Consider the following 23,533-nt stretch of genomic DNA (forward strand, 5'->3'; position numbering starts at 1 on the left):
CTGACCTTCTGCATACATGGGTATTAACCCATTACACTGTCCGAACAACTTCTATCCGTAAACAATGGATCAGAACACCGGAATCGAAGTAAAACCGAAGAGCTAGAGCACCTGATTCACATTTAACTTATATCTGGGCAGGCAAATCGACGTTCAATTTTTTATTAATTCTTTCATGATAACTTTGACATCCGAGTACGTCTCTGCTTACTTTCCGCCGAGCATTTTTTTTTTTCATAGTATATACTTTCCGCCAAGAACTGCTGCACATCGCTTAAAAGGTTTATGGTTTATCGGGGTTTATGGGACAACGCAGAGGGCTATGGAAAGAAAAATGATAGGTGTAACGCTAAGAGCTCGGAAGCAGACGGAGTGGGTGAGGGAACAAACGCAGGTTAATGACATCCTAGTCGAAATCAGGAGGAAGAAATGGGCTTGGGCAGGGCATGTAATTCGAAGGCAAGATAACCGCTGGTTCTTAATGGTTACGGAGTGGATTCCAAGAGAAGGAAAGCGTAGCAGAGGGCGGCAGAAAGCTATTTTGGTTTATTGGGGCTTTAGCGTCCCAAAGCAACTCAGGCTATGAGGGACGCCGTAGCGAAGGGCTCCGGAAATTTCGGCCACCTGGGGTTCTTTAACGTAGTACACTGACATCGCACAGTACACGGGCCTCGAGAATTTCGCCTCCATCGAAATTCCACCGCCACGGCCGGGATCGAGCCCGCGTCTTTTGGGTCAGCAGCCGTGCGCCATAACCACTGAGCCACCACGGCGGCTCCGCTTAAAAGGTTTCGCGCCGTTTTCCGCTGCACCACTTCAACACTCCGTTGGTGCACTAACTCTGCGGTTCTATGATATGACACAGCATCACACAATGCAGCAACGCTCTGCGTATACATGCAGTCAAAACTCCCTGATGCCGCTTCTCCATCAGAATTTGTCTGAGTATAGAAGAACCGGCTCATGCGTGCATAATTCAAGCAAGCGAATCTAAAAAAGAAAAACTGGACCTTTCCTTTATTTTCCGTAATAGTTTATCCCTTTCGGTCGAAGAGATGCAGAATTGGGATACAAGCATATTGCTATTAGTTTGGTGCGTCGATATGTGCGGTTTATACTGCTTGCATGCCGACCTTTTGAGCTCAGCGCAGCGAAACAGACTGCCAATGCGGGGGCTTCCATGTCGGAAACCACTCTGAAAGATGCGCTTTTCGCTACATCAGAGTGAAACATTGATGAAACGCCTTTCCATTTCTTATGCTGGGCTCTCAAGCAGGGGATTGTTTTCTACTAGAAGGAAAAAAGTGCAAAAAAAGATAACAAACGTCGTCCCTGAAACACTGCAGAGGCGCCGTTTCTTACCAATCGATCAGAACGTCTCAACTTGTAATGGGGGTATAAAGATGAGGCGTGCTGTTGAATTTTCACGAAGTACTATAGAGCGCGTTAGAAGGTCCCGATAAAGAGTGCCGTAACACTAGGCATATAGGAGAGAATTGATAATGGCACAGCGCTTTGGCACATGCAAAAGTAACGCACTATACCGGGTGTTTCAGCGAACACTTTCAAAAAGATAGGCTTTTTGGGGTAAAAATATGTTTTGCGGCATAGTATTGCTAATGTTGGCGGACACCAGAAAACATTTTAATCGTCGTAATAATTAAGCTGGTTAACTAATTTTTAATCATTAACTTTTTTAATGGCACAGTTAGGCTTCTAGTAGCAATTAGGGATTTATAGCGGGTGGTTAGTCATATCAGTTTTTTAGAATTTCGAAAACGCGATTACCCTTCGCGCTGTGGCTCGACAAAATTTGGCTTTTTCGACTAGTTACATGCACTGGAGGGGTTGCTTTGCTTGCATGCTTTCGAAAACGCATGTATTTTCGCACGATGCAGCCAGATTTTGTCCAGCGAATGTAATCGCGTTTTCGAAATTCTAAAAGCTGATATGGCTATTACTAACGAACGGCTACAAATCGCTAATTGCAACCAGTTGCCTAAGTTGCCCATCTGTGACAGGTAAAAAGTTAATCATCAGAAATTAGTTAACCAGCTTACTACTTAAAACGATCCATCGGCTTTCCAGTGTCCACCAACACTGGTAATACTATGCCGCAAAAGCCATTTTATTACCCCAAAAAGCCTATTTGCGAAAAAGTTTTACACTCCGATCATTAAGATGTCCAGGGCTGGGCGACAGTACGATACATAATGTAATCAGCATGTTGACGGCAATGATGAAACTGCCACTCAACTGTTGCGAATGTCTGAACATGACACCTTCAGGAGAGGTGGTATATAGGACACATGCTATTTAGGGTAATCCGCTACTATTGTGTATTATGTGATGCGGTAGTATCTTCTTTTTGGTTTACCACAGAACATATAGAAGACCCGCGATGCAAAACTTTCTGGGACACCACGGCTCGCGGTATATAGTATGGCTTCGATCTAAGTTAGGCCTCACTTCATCCACAATCGCGACACGTTGCAGGAATGCGACCGATGTTTGGAGCAGGCATGTTGCTAGGAAAATTAACTAGAACGGAAAGAAAATCATTTCCATGCACTTATTAGCCGTTGCAGCTGCAAATTGCTGCGAACTGAGAGGAACTTATCTCGTTGGTTGTTCGAAAGAGAAGGAGAGAGAAGTAACTTCCCGCACTTTCTTTCTAACCTTGTTACAAGCGAGTACTTCCTTATCGTGGTCTCGAGTAATCGGTATTCCAACTGAAGAGTTAAAGGACATCTTCGCTGTATCCAACGCGCGTTTGATAGATATTCTCGGAAAATTTTCTTTTCTAAAAACTGAAAACTCGTTTGAATGGGCTTGTGTTTTCCGTGTGGCAGTTCCCATAAATCTACATATTCCGCGTGGCCCCTGTAGAAACCGTACGGAACATACGAACTCGGAACGAGCTATACGGGAAACTAATACGGAAAGGTTGAAATGCATAAGGAGGTCACGTGTCGTCATGCGCGTCGTGCGGTAATCATACGGAAACCATATGGAAAGAATATGGAACTGTGCGGAGAGCGCAAGTAGTTAAAGCACGCAGATTTCGGCATGTTTTCTGCTTCATAAGAACTCTGTTTTGCATAATTCCCTTTTCAGTTCTCATAGCAACAGTTTCAGTAAAGGAAGGCATTGAGCATTTGGTGCATGTTGAGCTTTCGGCAAGTATAAATGGCTCGCAAAATGGCTGTTGTTCTTTATCTTTTTCTCATCTTTATCGTATTTTGTTTCTAATCTTATAGTTACTATTTCACACTGAATGCGGTTCAGGACCGCTGAAAGAACTACAGCGAGGAACCGAGGGGTCTTGCTTCTACTTTTGCGTCCCGATCGACAGCTTCTCGCCGGCCCATCATCACTCCCGCCCAACACACTCACGTGTCCCTCTATTCTCAGCCACTGCGCGCGTCACAACCCTGTATGTTCGCTGGCGCCTCCGAGACCCTTGAATTATTCATCCGGGCTCCACACTCCCATCCAAGTATGCCAGCCGCGGAGCTCTGAGGACGTCGTCACTTCGCGTCGTCTGCGTGAACACACGCGGCTGCGGCAGCGACGGCTGGGGGGCGGTGACATTTTGTACAAAGAAACGCTCCATTCGCGACAGATGCTCGGTCACCATCTGTCGTCGCGTGTAAGTATGCCGGGTGTGCCGATGCGAGGCTGCGTAGGCCTGTTGGAAAAGAGAACCGCGACGTTGCGTCGAGATTTTCTTTTTTTTTTTTCTTCCCACGTCGACCCGAGTTGGTGTCGGCTCTCGTTAGGCTCTCACTGGCGACTCTGAGTGGATTCCGCGAAACCCGATTGTCGACGCGCGACGTGTGCTGACGCGAGCGAGTGTTCGTGGCTCCCCCTCGCGTTCGAAATGCAAATCTCTCCCATCTCCTATCTAGCCCTGGATTCGCGTTGTGTGCATGCTTGCTCTCTTTGCATGTTGGGCGTCCACGCTTGAATCTGTGTTGTCGCTGTCCGTATGCCGTGCCCAGTGAGTCGAGTTGAGCATGTGGGACCGCTGCGGCTCTTGCAAAAAAAAAAAGGGAAGTCATGTGTCCGAACTGCTGTCTGTGGCGTCTAAGGGGCAGTGATTTACTTATCTGCATTTTATTCTTTTGTGAACAAAGTCTGCTCTGGTAGTATGGAACGTATTCTAATGACTCTGCAGCGGAAGCTTCTATACCGTGGTGCGCCGGATTCCACAAGTGCGCTCTGTTCAGGTGCTCAGGAGTTAAGCAAATAGGCCTCGAACTTCAGTCGGCCCGCGCCCATTACTTAGACTGCGCAGTCGCGGAAAATAGCCATGTCCCAGCATTATTTCTGGGCCGTGCTCGAGTAAGGTTTTCTTGCAGCGATTCACTAGCATATACGCCTGTGCAGGATGATGGACGACCCCTTGACTGCGAGTTCATTGTTAGCCAGTGAACTCTGAAACGGCATTCATTTAATTTCAAAGCTAAGAACAAAAAAGATGCTTCATTATGGGATGCAAGAGACTGAAAATGTCAGTTTCTGGTTCTGTCATTTCGGTGCGCAAGTCTGACATGGTGGGTTCTGAATGTACAGATTGACATCTTGATCTTGTGTATATGCGGACAGTGAAATGACAGCTGTGTGGGTGTGTGTTATTTTCTTTTTGCGCTTGGGCTGCTGAACTGAAATGTCACACTGACGGGTCTTGTCGTGAGGTTTTCATTTGGAAAGAGTGAAGTTTATAGCGCGTGTTGTTATGCCAACAGGGTCCTTTCTGAGTTTTCATTCTTCTTTGCCTCTGCTTATTGAGGCTGAGGTTGTTGCAAGCTACGGGTGGGGTTAGCCTTGCGGATTCTGCCGGCTATTGCTCCACCGTAGCGGCACTTAACTGTTACATATGGCCCACAAATCGATCTCATACCTGAGACCTGACTGATCTACATAGCTCTAAACGCAATCATCTATAACAGTTCATAGTCAACTCCTGCTGTCACCATCTGGAGCCCAAATCCGAGTCTTAGAGGCACTTTAAAAGAGGGCGTAGAGCCTCCTTTCTACATGACTGTTTTCCGTGAGGGTAGACAATGTAATGAAGTGAACTGTGAGGGGTTCCTGTATTCTTGAGGGAAGCGAACAACACGCACCAACACACATGTGGGGCACTGCAGAGGCGATGCCAGACCCGTCTTATACATGGAGTACAAGCAGAGCCCGTGCGAATGCGATATGCTAATATGGCTTGGAATTTTTCGAGCCGGACTCCCTTGGTCACGCATGGCTTTTTGAGTGAACTCCTTGGGGTACTGAAGTGGATGAGCACCGCTTATAGTCACTGTTGGCATCTTGAAGGACTTTGCTGACAATGGATGGGATGATTTACTGCCGCGACTAAGGAAGGCGGCCTATGTCCTGCTCTTGCCTCCGCTATGTGTGGGCGTGCAGGCCCTACCTTATAAAACATTCTTTAAACAGTCTATACAGTGTCCATAGACTTCTGTCAATGAATTCTATGGACTTTCTATAGACATCCTATAGACTAGTCTATATCGTGGGCTAACCAAGCCATGGACTATGGTCCAGGGTTAGTCCATGGACCATGGTTAGTCCAAACCATGGTTAGTTCATGGCAAACCATGTACTAACAGATTTTGTAATTTTGTTGTATTATGTGCATTTACGGAGTATTTTATTCTGCGTTGTTTGTTGTGTTATTTGTGTACATTACTAGCTTTATTTCATACTTCGTTATTGCATCTATTTTGTTTCAAGTACCTGTGCCGTATTTCCATGCTTGTATCCCCCCCCCCCCCATGTAATACTCTCGCACAAGGGCCCTTAGGGGTATTGTAAATAAGTAGGCAATAAAATTTTTTGTATGATCTATAGATTTATGTCCATACACTTTTAGTAAACTTTTATCTGTAGATAGTCTATAGGCTATAAATAGACAAAAGCAATTATCTATAGGAAGGCAGTATAAAGACCTAGACGAGTGGAGTGACGAGCCGCTAGCGGTTAAGTCTAACTCTGACCAAATTTCGCTGCGTCTGTGTTCGAGAAAGGAGGTTCCTTGTTGCTGCTGAGACGATGACTTGCTGATTTCGTTGAGCTTCTCAGCAAGCCAGTCGCTTGCAAAGAGTTTTCACCTCGCTTGTCACTTCGCCTGGTGTAAATAAACAGTTACCCTATTGAGAAAAGTTCTCCTCTGGTATCGTGGTTTAACAACTATGAAATTGCTAGACGCCATATCGCATCCTGTCATCTGTTTACTTGTCGTCGATACCTTCCAGGGGGAAACTGAATTGATATCATTTATCTATAAAGTTTATTTGTGCAGAAAAAAACTGTCGTAAGTGCAATGGACAACCGAACGCTGAGCAAACTTTTATATAAAACGATGACATATGGTTTCAGAACACGGCTTGGACCAGGTCCTATACGACAACTTAGCAGCTGGCGCCATGTTAGCATATTTAGCGTCTAAAATCGAGGAACCTGTAGTGTAGTACGCAGCAGTGTCAACATCGATCGTGGATTTCTGCATTGTTTTGATCACGTGTGTTAGCCTGTTTCATGTGACGCGATTTGTGTTGTTTTGTTTTTTTGCTCGTCATGCCCGAGGCGTTGCTGCCCGGAAAACTTGTTGTTTGCCGAAAAAAATCAATCAATAACGCTTATTTTCTCATTTATCGCGAGCTCGTTCGACACCGAGACCCAAAGTTGCGTACATAAACGTAGCTAAAACTTTTCTTGAGCCCAGTGCAGCAACTGCAGCAATAACAGCAACAAAGAACTGTGTCTACAGCGAATAAAAACCGCACCAATAACAGCTAACAGCGGCGGGAGTAGCAAAAGCAGCAGCGTTAGCATCGACAAGAGCAACAACGAAATGTCGCACAACTTTCAGAAACTGTTTTAATGTATCATATTACGCAGATGCAGCCGCTACGCACATAAGCAACGCCAAAGTACCAGGAAGCTTAAAAAAGCAAGACTCGCGGTACAAAACGCCCAGTAAAGGCTAAGTATTCAGTTCTGTTTACAAAGGGAATATTATGAGAGGTAAGAGAATGAATCTCATTATTTCACGTATATTTACGAACAACATGAAAGTAGGAAGTAAAAGACCTGGTTGCTTCAGTTCATTGCACACATTGCACTGCGTTTTAGTGAAGGCTGCAAGTTAGCGACCGAAAATATCGCGAAGCTATAGAACCGAAATAATCGACTTTCTCCAAAAGCTCGCAAGGTTTTATGCTTGCAGCGATCAAGGTCTCCAAGAGCAACCGTTACTCCCATAGATTGCTCCTACAGGTTACTCCTGTAAGGTTACAATAAGGTTACAATAAGGTTACAATAAGGTTACAATAAGGTTACAATAAGGTTACAATAAGGTTACAATAAGGTTACAATAAGGTTGCTATGAGGTTGCTATGAGGTTGCTATGAGGTTGCTATGAGGTTGCTATGAGGTTGCTATGAGGTTGCTATGAGGTTGCTATAAGGTTGCTATAAGGCGACTATAAGGTTGCTCCAATACTCCTTGAGCTTGGCACACGATGGCCTTAGTTGCCTGTGTGCCATAAAACCCAACATGCAGCACCAGTGGCGTAGTTAGAAATATTTTTCAGGGGGCGTTATACGCCGCTGGTAAAACAATAACAAGAAAACGCCTGCGCCCAAAAATTATCTAATTTTTCTGCTTTAATGAAGCCGAAGGGTTAGTTGTTTCGTTCACCGTAATATCTGCATGAAAATATGAGCGCACCCAGGACTCCGAGGACTTGATTCGTAAAGAGCATTTATTTGCTCGCAAAAAAAAACTCGATTGAAAAATCGCGAATAATTACAATCTTTTCACATAATATAAGACAACACAGAAGCTTCTGCTCTACAACAAAGTCAGCAACTGCGAACGAATGGCATTTTGTCAAAACTTCTGCCTCATGCATGTGAACCTACACCCGGCCATAGAGGCGCTTAAAAAAAGTACTTTTTTTATTTTCGCGATAGTTTATGATCAACCCGCCGCGGTGGCTCAGTGGTTACGGCGCTCTGCTGCTGACCCGAAAGACGTGAGTTCGATCCCGGCTGCGGCGGCCAAATTTCGATGGAGGCGAAATTATAGAGGCCCGTGTACTGTGCGGTGTCAGTGCACGTTAAAGAACCCCAGGTGGGGGAAATTTCATGAGCCTTTCACTACGTCGTCCCTCTTAGTCTGAATCGCTTTGGGACGTTAAAACCCTAGCAAACATAAATAAATAAGTTTATGATCATTTGAGGACGATGCAAAAGGCGAAAAAGTAGGCTGACGTGAAAGGGTATGTTTAATTGCGTGAACATTTCCCACTAATTAAAATGAGTGTCATACGTCGTGCGATGGCGAAGAAGAGTGACTCTTTTCTGCAATAACTTTCACTTACTGTCATCGAGCCGCGTCAACGGACATCAATCTTCTCGAGAATAAACAGACACTGTTCTTATTTTCGTTTTTACATTTTAATACATCGATGTGGTGAGAGTATGGGCAAAATAAAAAGGCGAAAAAGAAGGGAGGGAGATGCAGCGCTCAGAAAATTTCGGGGGTGTTCTGACTCTGAACCCCCCCTCCCTCTGGCTTATACGTCCCTGCACAACACACAATAGATTAATATCGCTCGTAGCTCTCCTAGGCGGCCGACATAGACCAGTTGTAAAAGTTATGCTTTTGCGTATTACCATAAGCAAGGCGCACTGCAATTCAAACGCGTTCCCATTTGCATGGAGTAGACCACGCATTTCCTTCTCGCTTCTGTAGAAGCTGGCTAATGACGGGGACTGACGCGATCCGTGTTTCCGTGCAAACAGTCATGCAAGCATCGCGCACAGTGACAAGCCTCCCGTCCACAGACATCGAGTAACGGAATGGGTTGACGGCGCCCAGGGTGTTTGGTTACGTGTGTTCGCGTTTCAATTCATACTCGGCACATAATTGCTGAGAAAGAAATTATGGGGCTCCTATACGCTATGGCGTCGCGTGTATGACAGCCACAGCTGCTTGCCGAGCAAGAGCTTACAGATGGTCGGCGCGAACGGTTCGCGAAACGCCTGCCTCTCAACGAGTGTGCAGCATTTGTGCAGAACTGTATCGCTTTGGTGGTGAATGAAAGGACGCTGGTCTGTGTGTGTGAGCGTGTGTGTGAGCGTGTGCGTGTGTGAGCGTGTGTGTGAGCGTGCATTTGTGTGTGTGAGCGTGCATTTGTGTGTGCGCGCGTGTGTGTGTGTTTGTGCGCGCGTTTGTTTCTGTTTGTGTGCATTTATGTGTGCTTGTGCGTGCGCGCGCGCGTCTGTGCCCGCGTTTTATTTAATAATACCCAGCCGGAGAACACAACAGAGAAGTTTCTGTTGTCACAAAATATTTTTGTAGTACTCTTGGTCATGACCTTGTAGTAACAGAATATTTTTATAGTAACAAAATAACTTTCTTTAGTATTGTGCTGTCGGTTGCTGTAGCGACAGCACCACAAGAACGTACGACATAGAAATACTGCAGTACTACAGAGAGATATGTCGTTGCGAGAAAACTACAAAACATTTTGTCGTATTTTGGACACGATTGAGTTGTTTTTTTGCAACTGGGTAATAATAATAACATTAATAATAATCATAATAAACCATTTAGTGCTCATATAAATATAAAAATAAATGAGCGGGTCAGCCCAAGCCGTACAGAAACTTGTCGGGCTGTACCCGGCAGTCAGTGGCAGACCTTCAGCACACTGCAGCATATAATGCAAATAGTGTAGAAAAACCGAATTAAAATAAGTCGTGCAATTATTTACCTAATCAGTGTTACACAAGTTATTGCACAAATACAATCTCGAGGCATACTTTGTCGATACGGAAAGGCTCAGGCAATTAATTAAAGATCGTACGTAGGAACGTAATGATTTCGCAGAAAACGGTCGTAACGGTTATAGCATCTCGGAACAGAATACGATTACTTATCACGAAATACACGGACTGGTACTAGAAAGTGGTACGCCTAAGATAAGGAATAACAACGGTTTGAAAAACTGTGCCGTCAAAGAAGGCATCCTCCTTAAGTGAGGAGAACAGCTATCCGCAGAGCATACTCCTTTATAGCGCTGGATGTCATCTAGTCTTAACTATAGAGTGCGATGCCTTCAAGCAACGCAATAATATGCCGCGCTTATAAGCTTCTTCGTGACTCCGCTGTGCGTATCTTGTCGCTTCCGTCGCATTGCAGTTAAAAAGGCTGTCGTCTGCGGTAGTACTCCTCATAGAGACGAAGAGGCTACTTTCACTGAATATAAGCTTTTATACACTAAAAATGTTGAAAAAAATTAATACAGATGTTGCCTCCACTAGCCGTTTTCGGAAGGAAAGTACGGTGACGTCTAGGCATATTTTTTTTTCGAGGATGCCTGAAGTGAGCCAATACAGTTAAAACTCGATATAACGAAACCCGATTTTACGAAGTTCCCGGTATAACGAACAAATTTTCATTCCGCGGCAGGTATTCATAGGATAGCTAACGAAACTAACTTGACCACTAAACCCGATAACGAGGTTTTTCTGGGAAGAAATTAGTACAAAAAAAGGTGATTTCTGCTTATTTTACCCATGTCTCGCCGCTTGTTGGCAGCGTGCGAGCAAGAATTCTGGTGACGCTTAAGTTGCCCTAAGAGTGTAAATACGGCAGCTTGTCCGCAGATGCCGACGCATATACGAGAACACAACTGAGGCCTCAGATTACGAATGTACTATCGGGGACAAAAGTGGTATACTCCACGCGACCGGAGCCGGAGCAACGGAAACCTGCGTTTCAACGCCATCTGCAGGCGGCATCTCGGACCCAGACAGCCAATCTGCGACCTTACTTATCAGCAGGCATTTCGCTTCGCTCGTTTCAATGTTTCGTGCTTTTGTTCGCCAAAATGCCGAGCGGCGCCTCAGTAGTAGCATTGAAGGACTATGGTAGTAGCAATCTGGTGGCCCTCTTTTCATTTTGTGTCTCCTTTTTTTTTCAACGCGCGTTCGAGAAATGGCTTGAGAGCCGGCGCGCGCACCGTCATGATTCGATCAAATGCCCGCGCGCGTGGCTAACTTGTCGTGGAAGCAGCGCATTTTTGAAACTTTGAAACGAGCCAAGCGACATGCCTGCTGATAATAAAGGTCGCAGATTGGCTGTCTGGGTCCCAGATGGCGCCTGTAGATGGCGTTGCAACGCAGTTTACTGTTTCTCCGGCTCCCGCTGCGTGGAGTATACCACTTTTGTCCCCGATAGTACAGTCCACCTTGTTACCGGTTCTCAAGAGCAGTCGAAACGTGTGAACGATGCGGAAGACGCCGAAGCTCCCGTGCCCTCTCCAAGCAAGGTGATGGACGCCTTCAACCTCTTGAGGTGGTTTAGTGGGGCCCACGAGGGAACCGAAGGCGCAGTAAAAGCGCTTGTGGTTATGACTAGTGTGTCGACCACACTTGTCTAGAGCGCTGGAAAGGTGCCGTTCGGGGGGAATGAAGAGAAATTATGAAGCAGGTATTGACTTTCACTGATAATGCTTGCGCTGGAGAGCAGCTGAAGAGAGACGTGAACGCCGGCGCCTTACCCCCAGCAAAGCAGCTGTGATAAGATTTAACTTCATTTGCTCCCCAGCACGCCGTCCGAGCCCTCTAGACAAGTGTGGTCGACTCTGTACACCCACTGCTGGTCAAGCGCTCGCCGGCTTAGATCACGGGCTTCTTCACCGCAAACTGCCTCTTGTGTCGGATAGGTACCACACCTCTTGAGGTGAGAGAGTGACGGGGGAAGGTAGTCTTCTGCACGTGTGGCCCACTCGTTTTCTTTTGTCGTTGCTTGTTAATAAACGGCAAGTGATGCTCTGACTCGAACTCCGTTTCACTTTCTCATTAAATACCTGCGCGAATTTCCTTGCCATTTGTGGCGCCTCGTCCTGCTGTGGAGTAAATTTTACTGATTACGGCGCTGATGTAATGATCGTGATGGTGCTAATGACGATTACGACGCCGACTGGACAGTACTAAGTACAGATCTTCCTGTCAAGCTATCAAATATGGCAGGCGTGTGCCAGAGTCGTACGCACGATGGAATCCGAACTTACGAGACGCATACGGTTTTTTCCTTTTATGCAGGCTGTTCCAGCGGCACCCCGAGTACCAGAAGCTGTTCTCGGGCTTCGCGGACGTGCCGCCGGAGGCGCTGTCCACCAACCCTCGGCTGGGCGCCCACGCCATGTCCGTGGCGTATGCCATCACGTCGCTGGTGGACACCCTGGACGACGCCGACTGCCTGGTGGAGCTGGTGCGCAAGATCGCCATCAGCCACTCCCGGAGGCCGGTCACCGTCACCAACTTCGAGGTGCGCGCGCCTCCAGTGTGGTAACGCGTCTTTACTATGGTGCCGGGTGGGGCAGCAGCAGGGAGAGAACTTTACGCGGCTTCGAAAGTTGTATATCGCAAGCATTCAGTCGGCAAAAGTATCGCTTGCATCCAGTATGAGTTTAATTTGGATTCGGATTGGTGGTGGTGGTGAAAAACATTTATGGGCAATTAAATTTTTACAGAAAGGTGGTTGGGGTAGGACCCTATTGGCCCTTTTCCCTTACAATACTAGGTGGAGCCCCTATTCCGGTGCCCCATTGGCAAGCAACGCCGCCCGCGTCCGTTGAACCAAGGCCTTTTGGGTCTTTAGGTCCTGACAGCCGAGCAGGGCCGCCTCCCAGTCCTCTCTGGTGGGGTTGGGGTTGGGGGGGATAGATGGGTTGGATTGACACGCCTAAACCATGTGGAAGGTGTCAGCCACCTCCCCACAGAACTGGCACGTGCCATCAAAGGATTCGTTGAAATGTTTAAGTATACCGCCGGGCACAGTACAGTGTTAGTAAGAATTTTGATGAGGAGGCGCTCGTCAGCGCGATCCAGTCCCTTACAAGGGGCCGGGTAGCGCCGGTGCTCCTCCTTGTAGTAATCGGTGATGTGTTTGAATGTAAGGACCAGATTGTCTGATTGGGAGTAGGCTTCCAAGGACAGGGAGATAGCCCGGGGAGAGAGTGCGCGGGCGGCCTGATCGGCCTGTTCGTTTCCCTGTAGGCCCTGGTGACCGGGGGCCCAAATCAGGTTGCGTGGAGTTGGATCTTCGCATCGGCAGCTATATTCCAATATGCGCCAGGCAAGCGGGGGAGCCCAGCCCAACTCATAGTTCCGACAGGCCCCTCGCGAGTCGGTGATGATGTGTTTCGACTTGGGAGTAGTGAGAGCCAGAGCAATGGCAATCTCCTCCGCGTGTGTTGCGCTGTAGGCTTTGAAAGTGAGCCCGTTAACTGTGTTTGTGTTGTGTACGACTGCGGCCGTGTACCACACCCCGTGGTGTGGGCCGGCAACGTCCACGTAATACACATGTTGTTGGTTACCATAGTATCGCGCCACGCTTCCGCGCGCGCCTGGCGACGACCGCTATGGTCTTCTCTGGACATGTTGCGGGGAAGGGGTCGGACCCGGAGGGCGCGTCTCCAGGGTTCTGGCACTCTCTCCCTTTCCTCAATATGGTAGTCATGTTTGATGTGTAGCCGGTCCGGTTCGGGTGTCCGCCGCGACGGTTGCTAGGCAATGGCTCTTGCAGCCGCAACAACCACACAAAAGCGCGATTCAGAGAGAGAGAAAAACTTTATTGCAAGAGGAATTCGGGGCACGCCCCAGGGTCCCCGCACGACCCCACTGCACTCAAGTGTTTATGTTCCTGAGGTCCATAACACGGGCAGCACGGCCGGTGGCGATGGTCTGCACGGCCGGGTCCTCCGAGTGCAGCAGGGTCTCCCAGTCCTCCCAGGTCTTGAGATTATCTACGTCCTGCGGGGGAGGGTCCGCCGGGCAGAGGGAAAGGATGTGGAGGGAAGAAACGAAGGGTTCTGGGCATAGGGCGCATTCCGGAGTGGGGAAGGATGTATGATAGGGGGCTAGGGCAAGGGGAGAGAGAGTGTCTGTAGTCTGCGCCAGAGTGTTGCGTGTTTGTTATCTAGGGAGGGGTGAGGCGGGGGGTAGAGCTGGCGTGAGGCTCTGTAGGACTGCGTCAGCTCGCTGAATGAGTGCATGCGCTCCTTCGTGAATCCCCGTTCCGAGGCCACCTGAGTCCGGTTTAAAGAACCTCGGGCTAAAAGGTTGGCGGCCTCGTTCCCGGGATTCCCGGAGTGCGCAGGCACCCATATAAGGCGTCCACTGACCCAGGGAGCCAGTTATGAGCGCTTCGTTTCCTTAAAATGATCGGAGTGTAAAACGTCAACGCCAACGCCAATGAACACAATTAACGCCGAAAGACAACGGCGACGGCGGCGCCGCGAAACGGGCGCCAAAGAGCTGCGCTCTAAAACACTGCAATCATGTTTTAGAGCGAGCTCTTTGGCGCCCGTTTCTCGGCACTGCAATCGCCGCGGCGGTGGCTCAGTGGTTATGGTGCTCGGCTGCTGACCCGAAATACGCGAAATACCATGTGGAAGGTGTCAGCCACCTCCCAGCAGAACTGGCACGCGCCATCAAAGGATGTATTGAAATGTATAACTCGGACGCAGGATTCAGGCTCAGTAGGATTTTGAAGTTGCGCCTTCATTCATTACCGGTGCCCTTAGGAGCTTTTCTTGTTCACAAAACAACACTTCAACGCTTATCCAAAAAACAGTAGTGAACTCTTGTTTTCTACGTAGTTGTCTTAAGTAGTATCCACGGTGGTGACCCTACCAGCCATTGCTGGCCAGCTGCCGTGGAGGCGGTCAGCCGCTGTTTGCGACGTTTGCGAAGACCACGCCTGGGGCCATATTCTATAAGGGTTCATTTTTCATTTTTGATCTACGTACTTGATCCTGTGGCATTCGTCACTTTTCAGTGGCGTTGCGGCGGCTTCCAAGCGTCAGTGGGAAGCGGCCGCACCACTGGCTCGTTGGCGATCGGACGTGATCATATCGTAGCCAATGGTGATGTCCGGTCGCCAATGGGCCAATCGTTCGCTCACTTCCCACTGACGCTTGAAAGCCGCGGCAACGTCACCGAAAAGCAGCGACCAATGCGAGACGACCAAGTGGATTCGTGGAAATAGATAATAAATCCTTATAGAATACGACCTCTGAGGCCGAATCCACGAAACAGCTCGCTTTGGAAGCGGCTCGCTTTAGGGCAACGCTCGGTGGGGCGAACACATGGAGATGGTTATTCACGGAAACCTAAAAAACAAAATAAAGCGAAAGCAAAGCCTCCACGGTGCTGGCTGAAAGGCACTCCACGCGATGGTCGACTCCGCCCACCGTACGGGGAGAATGAAAAAAATAAAGGCGGGAGCCGGACGCTAATTCGATTTAATTAGGGAAATTGGCCGCACAGTGCAATAAATCGAAGTTTCTAAGAATGCTCGGAACATGTACATTCAGTTCCCGCGGCAAAAAGACGAGTTCAGATTCCTCTTCACTGCACCTTTAAGCTCCGCTTTAAAAGTGCAGTGAAGAGGAATCTGAACTCCGCTTTAAAGGTGCACTGAAGAGGAATCTGTACTGGTATTGTTGCCGCGGGAACTCGATCTACAAGTTCCCGGCATTCTTAGAAACTTCAATTTACTGCACTGTGCGGCCAATTTCCCTGATTTAAATCGGATTAACGTCCTGCTCCCGCCTTTTTTTTTTTTTGAATTCCCCGCATACGGTGTGAGGAGTCGACCAACGCATGGAGTGCCTTTCAAGCAGTCGCGCGGCGACTTTGCTTTCACTTTTATTTTGTTCCTTCTAGGTTTCCGTGAATAGATAGGTCTAATCAGAGACTACGCAGCTGCAAATTAGGCCCACAGAAATAAAAATGCGCGTGGACGCTCTGCGATCACTACGCATCACTCCGCCGATGGCAGAGCGGCAAGCCGCCACGGGACTGGGTGAAAGGTTGGTTGACTCCTCCCACCGTATGCGGGGAATTCAAAAAAAAAAAAAGGCGGGAGCCCGACGTTAATACGATTTAAATTAGGGAAATCGGTCGCACGGGGCAATAATTCGAAGTTTCCAACAACGTTCGGAACGTGTATTTTTACCGCTGGAACTCTTATCTATAAGTTCAGATTCCTCTTCAGTGCACCTTTAAGGGTGTGGCACGCGCGATAGCGTAAGGGGTTAATTTCCCTATATGCACAAGGTCATTGTCTACTGTACAGAGGGCAAAATACATTTCTAGAACAACCGAACTATGTTTTCCGCAGCTCCCAAAGCCGCTGCGACCAGGAAGGCAAAAAGTCACGATGAAATCATTCGAGTTTAAGTGCACGCGTGCTTTCGTCGAGACCATTTTCAACCAAATGTTATCGCTAGATTACGCGTTTTCAGCCCGAAACACACCCAGAACGTGCTCTATACAGGCGTCTTGCCCTCTGTGCATTCATAGATCCCTGCGAGTCCCCATACCCCTCCTGGCGCAGTGGTGCAGCGGTTAAGCGATGATCAACTGCGCTGCGATGACAGGTGCTCCCAGCGGTGGACCTGTGTACCCCAGGTTGCACTTCCCGAACGACCAATCATTAATTTAACTGCCACCTGCCACGGTCGGCAGTTTGCTCACTATGACCTTGCGGCGTCTTCACAACCTGTCCACCCGATTGTGAGTAAACTGGCCACCACGGCTGGTGGCAGTTAAATTAATGATTGGTCGCGAGAGGTTGCTCGGGAAGAGCAACCTGGGTCTCACAGGCCCCACAGGTGGCAGCACCTACCATCGCAGGGTAGTGGCGGATGCTTAACCGCTGCACCACTCCTCCAGTAGTGGCATGAACACTCCCAGGGATATATGAATGCAGTGTAGAGAATGACCGATTCAACCACCGATGTTGAACTTGCGCGGGAAGTATATAGCACGGCATAATTTTCGTTGCCTTCGTTTTCCTCTGATTCGGTGGCAGTGCCGGCGCTCAAAGGCTGCCGTCTGAGTCTTGGCGCTTTGCTGCGCTAGCTTGAGCTTGTAATTGGTGAATACTCGTTGCAGAAAAAGCAGCGCTTTCTCACTATACTGCAGCCGACAGGCCGAAATATGCAAAAAGGGTAAATCGATGTTTAGAGGCACCCATGGACATGTCTCCCTCCCCCCCTTATCTAAAACCGCGTAATGCGGCCCTGGAGCTGTGGGGGGTGAAGCTGACCAGCGCACGCCTGGACGACCAGGCAGCTCTCCTTGTCATTGCCAGAAGGTCGGCATCATCCTCCGGGGTCCCAGACTGTGCCCCCCCCCCCCCCCTCACTGTGCTCCAGCCACCATCATTGTCAATAAACGTTTAATCCATCACTCAATCACCTTAGCTCTTTCGTTATGTCGGAACATCTCAAATCTGCACACCAGTACCGAGGTCTTCCTTCAGTGGTATGCTCCCTAAAAGCGCCAAGCAAGCGGCTATCGGCGATTTCGTGGTCCACCGTCTTGGTGATGTCACGGGAAGCACAGCACAGAGGGTCCGCGAGTCCAGTTTTCTGGGGTCACTGTGACTGGGCTTAGTGCTATTAACGTGTCAGTCTGAAGTCCGCCCTAGAGAAAGCCAATGTTTTAAATCTATTATAATGTAACCTCAGTACACTTGACATAACATCGTCTAACCTTGTGTTTGGCGCATGATAGCCATAGTTGCTTATGCGCCATAAAACCCCATATAACTAACTGAAGTCCGCCCTAGGTGTCATTGCTATTAGCATCGGCCTCATTCGACGGTGGGCCAAATTATTTGCGATTTATGTTCACTGTTCCCCATTACAGCTTGTACCCACCGGTTTCCAGTGGGTACAAACAGTGTACGAAACAGTGTAGCCATGGCGCTCTTTGACCGAGCTGGCTCTCTGCTCCATTAAAATCAAATCATTTCCGGTTTCTCCGCTGACCTTCAACTTATAGTCAGCTTAACTTCTGAACTTCGCTGAATCCTCTTTCTCCCTGCATATACCTGCCGTAGTAGCTTAGGGGAAATTACTCACTGACGTCCACCCGAGCGCAGCCATACGGCCACAAAGGAAAGGTATACAGCTTTCACAGAAACTTCGTAGTTAAAGAAAAGTTCTGTCTGGTCCGGGGTTCGAACCCGGGACCACCGCTTCACCGGAGCAATCGCTCTACCAATTGAGCTAACCGGGACGGCAAGCTTATGGTAGGGCGAGAGCGAATTGATCAATAACTCGAAGAGGGAACAGTGTTGACCAAATGTTTAGGGGAATCGCCCAAGGTGGAGCAGATTTGTAATAAGGGAGTAATTACTCACTGACGTCCACCCGAGCGCAGCCATACGGCTACAAAGGAAAGCTATAAAGCTCAATTGGTAGAGCGACTGTTCCGGTGAAGCGGTGGTCCCGGGTTCGAACCCCGGACCAGGACGAATTTTTCTTTAACTACGAAGTTTCTAAGAAAGCTGTATAGCTTCCCTTTGTAGCCGTATGGCTGCGCTCGGGTGGACGTCAGTGAATAATTACTCCCTTATTACAAATCTACTCCACCTTAGGGGATTCCCCTAAACATTTGGTCAATAGCTTAGGGGAGTTGGGGTACCGAGCCTGAAGTCGCAGTATTGAATCCCGGCTGCCACGGCTGCATTCTGGTAGGGTAGGTGTGCAGTTACGCCTATGCGATGTTCGACGTCACTACACGTCCTAAAGGACCCCCCAGCTGGTCGGAGCTATTCCAGAGCTCTAAGCTATGCGTCTCTCATAGCGCATGTTATGGACATGAACTCCTCGTATCAGCCAACCAACCTTACCCTTTCTCTCGGTTCTTGCACAGCACACGATGGCCGTGATCGTGGACACCCTGAAAGACCGGTTAGGAGGCAAGATGACGCCGGCCGCCACGGCCGCCTGGGAGAAGACGCTGAAGCTAGTGGTCAACGTTGTCGCCGACGTCTTCAAGGAGGTCCGGCGAGACTAGGGCTCCACCACCACCACCGACCCCACGTCCGGCCACTGCACGGCAGCAGCAAACCAGCAGCGCCACCTAGACACTAACATGGGTGGCGTTGCGCAAACGCACGCGCGAGCTTCTCAGCCTTCGCTCCGGGGCTCGCAGGAGACAGTCGGCGGACCATGTCCACGCGATTCTTGTATCGCTTTGAGCGCGATGCTAGCGGCACATGCTTCTTGAGTTTGGTCGCGAGATGCTTGTACATCTTGGGCGGTTCGCGAAGATGTCGCAACGCAAGCGGTAATGAAGTTCATTTTCACGATCGCGGGTACAGATGTTTCGCGAGTGTTCATTAAAGGAAAAGACTTGGCTTTCGTGCTGGTAGTACACCGCAGATTGAGCCTTTACAGGCCTGCATCATCGGCGCATCCTAGGCGGCGGAGATGACTGGCCCAATATTGGAAACATATTTGCAAATTCCGGTCCTACAGAGGACCAGTGTGAAAACATCAATTTGCGGTATTCCCGTGTGCTGTGCGATGTCAATGCACTTTAAAGAACCCCAGATGGTCGAAATTTCCGGAGCCCTCCACTACGGCGTCCTTCATAGCCTTAGTCACTTTGGGACGTTAAACCCCATGAACCAAACCAAACCATTTGCAATATTGGGCCGTTTACCTGTGCAGCTTGGTATGTGTGTGACCCGCGTTGTTGGCAAACGTACGGCTGCTCACACGTGAGTTCAAAATGTGTGTGTTCGCCTGCCTATAAGTGAGTCTAGGTGGTGTTTCGCAGATGCGCATTCATACCCGAGAAACATTTGTGTCATATGCGACGGCAGAGAAGTCGGAGATCGCGGGAATTTCCGTTGCATCTCATATGGTCTAGCAACGCTGTGGCGATGAAACCGTTTTTGACGCTCCTGCAAAGAATATGTAAAAGCTATGAGGAGTGTTCGTGAAGTTGCTTACGCTTGCTGGTTGGACGCACGCTTTTCAAGCTTAAGTTCAGGCAAAAAGAGGTGGAAAACACTTCTATTGACCAAATATTTAGGGGAATCCCCCAAGGTGGAGTAGATTTGTAATAAGGGAGTAATTACTCATTGACGTCCACCCGAGCGCAGCCATATGGCCACAAAGGAAAGCTATACAGCTTTCACAGAAACTTCGTAGTTAGAGAAAAATTCGTCCTGCTCCGGTGTAGCGGTGGTCCCGGGTTCGAACCCCGGACCAGGACGAATTTTTCTCTAACTATGAAGTTTCTGTGAAAGCTGTATAGCTTTCCTTTGTGGCCATATGGCTGCTCTCGGGTGGACGTCAATGAGTAATTACTCCCTTATTAAAAACACTTCTATGAACGTGAATCTGCCATCCGCGTCATTCTCAATACTTCATTCCCTGGTATGTGAATGAAGATATGGTGATTTGGGCGGTTTTTTAAATTTTATTTTCCTTGGATATGAGCGTGCGCAGTGTACACCGAACGAATGTTGCAGTTTCAGCAGATTTCTTTGGTGTGTCACTAAAGCTATTGCTCTTAGGTTCTTTTCTGCAGGCGATATTGATGTGTCACGCAGTAGACGTGCTTGGTTGAATCGCCCCCAGTTCATAGCGACATGAAAGCTGGCTTCCCGGTGCAGTCTCTATGCTCCATATCACCCACTATGGAAGATGCTGGAGCGCCAGTTCTCTGCGCAAACCTCTCGTCATTTTGCTCCAGAGCAGTACTCCATCTGCTGACATATCCCACTCAGGTCAACGCATCGAAAGCGATTGCTCAGTAAAATCGAGCTTCTCGACCTGGACGCCAGGCTCTCTAGATAATGCCAGTATAACCGATAATGTTTGCGAAGAGCTTCTTCATCTTAATCTCTTTTTCCCGGGCTGAAAAGTAATCTATTATTTGGGCTCCTTCCATCAGACCGTGTAGCCACTCTTCCATCCTGACGTCATGCGTTTTCATTGCTGCAAATGCCAGAACTTGGTGGTATTACAGCATGCGCCAATCTGCTGAATCTAGCCGCCGCGGTGGCTCAGTGGTTATGGTGCTCGGCTGCTGACCCGAAAGACGCGGGTTCGATCCCGGCCGCGGCGGTCGAATTTCGATGGAGGCGAAATTCTAGAGGCCCGTGTGCTGTGCGATGTCAGTGCACGTTAAAGTACCCCAGGTGGTCGAAATTTGCGGAGCCCTTCACTACGGCGTCTCTCATGCCTGAGTCGCTTTGGAACGTTAAACCCCAAAACCAAACCAAACTGCTGGATCTGAACTGGATGCACTGAGCCAAAAACACGCTCCTCCTAGGGGTAAATGCGTGCAGCCCTGTAAAAGACACCAGCTTTTAACATTATTTGTGGGAAAATTGACGGCTTGCGAGCGAGGACACGTTTAGCGTGACATATTTAACGGAGTTCCGGTTACTCTTTCAATTAATTTATTGGGGTTTAACGTCTCAAAGCGACGGTTACTCTTTCAGAGCAGACGTACATGACGTTCCATGCATCGTTCATTTGCTCAGGACTACTTTTAGCAATCGGAAAGTCGAAATACTAACAATAATAATAAAAAATCACTTTCTAAGATTTTGTGGCACTTTGAGAGCAGTGTAATTTTTGTGAGCATTGTGTTTGCAGTGAAGATTTTAACTAAGCTGATAATGTGACACCAAGGAAAAGATTACATGGTGTCTCTCAGGACGTGGAGCTCTGCCTTCGTACACCAGACGGTATATACGTATACTTGTATTCACCGTTGTCCTCCGCGGTAGTGTTGATACTTCCGCCATATGGACCATATATAATTTCGCGCATTTACATTAGTTTTTAACATGGAGGAAAGAAAAATTAGAACAAGAGGACGTTACGTCACAATTTTTGAATCCGGACTTGAGAGCTCCCCCTCGCTACTTTGCCGCCGCCAACCAGCTTGCGCATGCGTAGCAGACGGTGCAGCAGACGACGCCGCTGCGTCCTAAGTTACTATTGGCTGCGCTGCCGGTTAAATATTCCCAGCAGTCCTTGCGAAAGCACGTGACTTCCGGCACATTTTTTGGCGCGCAGCTCTGGTAGCGAGGGCCTCTCTTATGCTTTCCTTTCTCCGTGGTTTTGAAAAACCCTGCCGCACAGACGAGGAGCGGCTAGCAAAGGCGCCATGCAGTTCTGGTCAAGTCGATGTGTGTTAGTTTCTTTCGCGATTTCCGTTTCCGCTTCGATGCCTGCGCCGTTGTGCAGACGGCGCAGAAGGAAGCAGAAGAAATGTAGCATACGACGGCTGCCGCTATGCTGGCGTAATTTTTCTTTTCTTTTTTTTTTTTTGCGAACCCGCGTACGCGCTCGTGCGGTCCAGGCTTAATGGCGCTGTAGAAAAATAAAAATATGAATGAGGCGGTCTGCTAACGGAAAACTAATTTGCTTCGCGATACCTCAAGCGTGAATTCGCGCAGCTGGCGGGAATCAGCGTCGGAAGGAAAAGAAAAAGAGCAACCAAATAATCTAAGATCTGCCCAAAGTAACGTACTCTGCAAAGAGGACGTATCGTACGCGGCTTCATCAGTTTCCCCGTCAAAACTAAAGTTCGAAGTGCTCAATTATTTCCGGAATAGCTGAGTTCTTTCATTCGTGTCGTCCGTCTGGAAGACCTTTGAGAGTGCAGTAAGTCTTGTTGCGGGCTTTGTAAAATTTGCTGAATTTCCACCAACAGTCCTCATTGCGACTAAAAACCACAAATGTCTTTCGCAGAGCAGCGTTCTTAATTAGTCCCGCCCCTTCTTTTTTATTTTTATTTCGGTTTCAGTTTTATTCCTCAGTCCGGTATCGTTTTAACCTTGGTCGACATTTGGAAGTGCGTAGAAAGAGCGCTCAGACCGTGGATTAATTTTTTTTTAATGCCGTAGCAACCGAATTCACTTAACGAGCAAAATCCACCCGCTGATGTCAAGAAGATCGCTGATTAGTCAAGAGAGGTCACGCGACCGAGTGACGTCACAACCTGTCCTGACGAGCAATCCTGATTGGTCGAGAGTTCGCGTGACCTCTGACTAACACTTCGTGCGTTACCTTCGTTTATAACATGTGAATGAGAAGCCTGCTCGCTTTAGAGACAGTTTTCGACCCGAAATGACTCTGGAGAAGTCTCTCTTAATAATTATTCTAACTTCACTCTCCGACTGTCTGGGTTATTTAACCGACTTAATCGAGATTGTTTACTTTATTTAGTTCATTAAATTAAGTTTATATCCTTACTCCCAACAGATCATATCGTAGTACACGTCACCGCACGGCTGCGCCACCTTGCCAGCTATGGTAGTTTACGCATGCCCATCTAGAGCTTGTGACGTCACGATTACGCTCGCGTAGTGCTCATGACTTTGCCGGCTCAACAAGACTGCACATATATAGTCGGATACAACTTAAGTCTGCAGTGAAGCTCCGCCCACGTTCAGCCTCCGCGCACAGGATTCTTCCACGACGAAAAAGTAGTCCGCTGCCTAAACATTTCTTGTTACGTAAACAAGAAGCTTATCACAAGAAAAAGTTGTGAGCTCTAGGCTTCTGATACGTGGATTGTTTGATATAGTTAGGCATTAAAAACTGATTTCGTTTACAGTTGCGTTTGGCCAGCGGAGTAATACAGGACGCCGCGGCCCA

The 23,533-nt window shown here is 48.3% G+C and overlaps 1 protein-coding gene across 1 annotated transcript in view; it reads left to right on the forward strand.

The window, feature by feature from the left end:
- LOC149346962 (globin-like) overlaps positions 1 to 19,261 on the forward strand; it is a 102,035-nt gene extending 82,774 nt beyond the window's left edge. The window contains exons 2-3 of the mRNA XM_089586774.1: positions 12,141 to 12,366; positions 18,774 to 19,261. Coding sequence (XP_089442900.1) covers positions 12,141 to 12,366; positions 18,774 to 18,917 — 370 coding nt within the window. The 3' untranslated portion in view covers positions 18,918 to 19,261. The remainder of the gene's footprint in view (positions 1 to 12,140; positions 12,367 to 18,773) is intronic.
- The last annotated feature ends 4,272 nt before the right edge of the window (positions 19,262 to 23,533 follow it).

Source organism: Amblyomma mixtum, chromosome 4, assembly GCF_055824585.1.
Source record: "Amblyomma mixtum isolate Tamu chromosome 4, ASM5582458v1, whole genome shotgun sequence".
In the NCBI taxonomy this organism is placed as follows: domain Eukaryota; kingdom Metazoa; phylum Arthropoda; class Arachnida; order Ixodida; family Ixodidae; genus Amblyomma; species Amblyomma mixtum.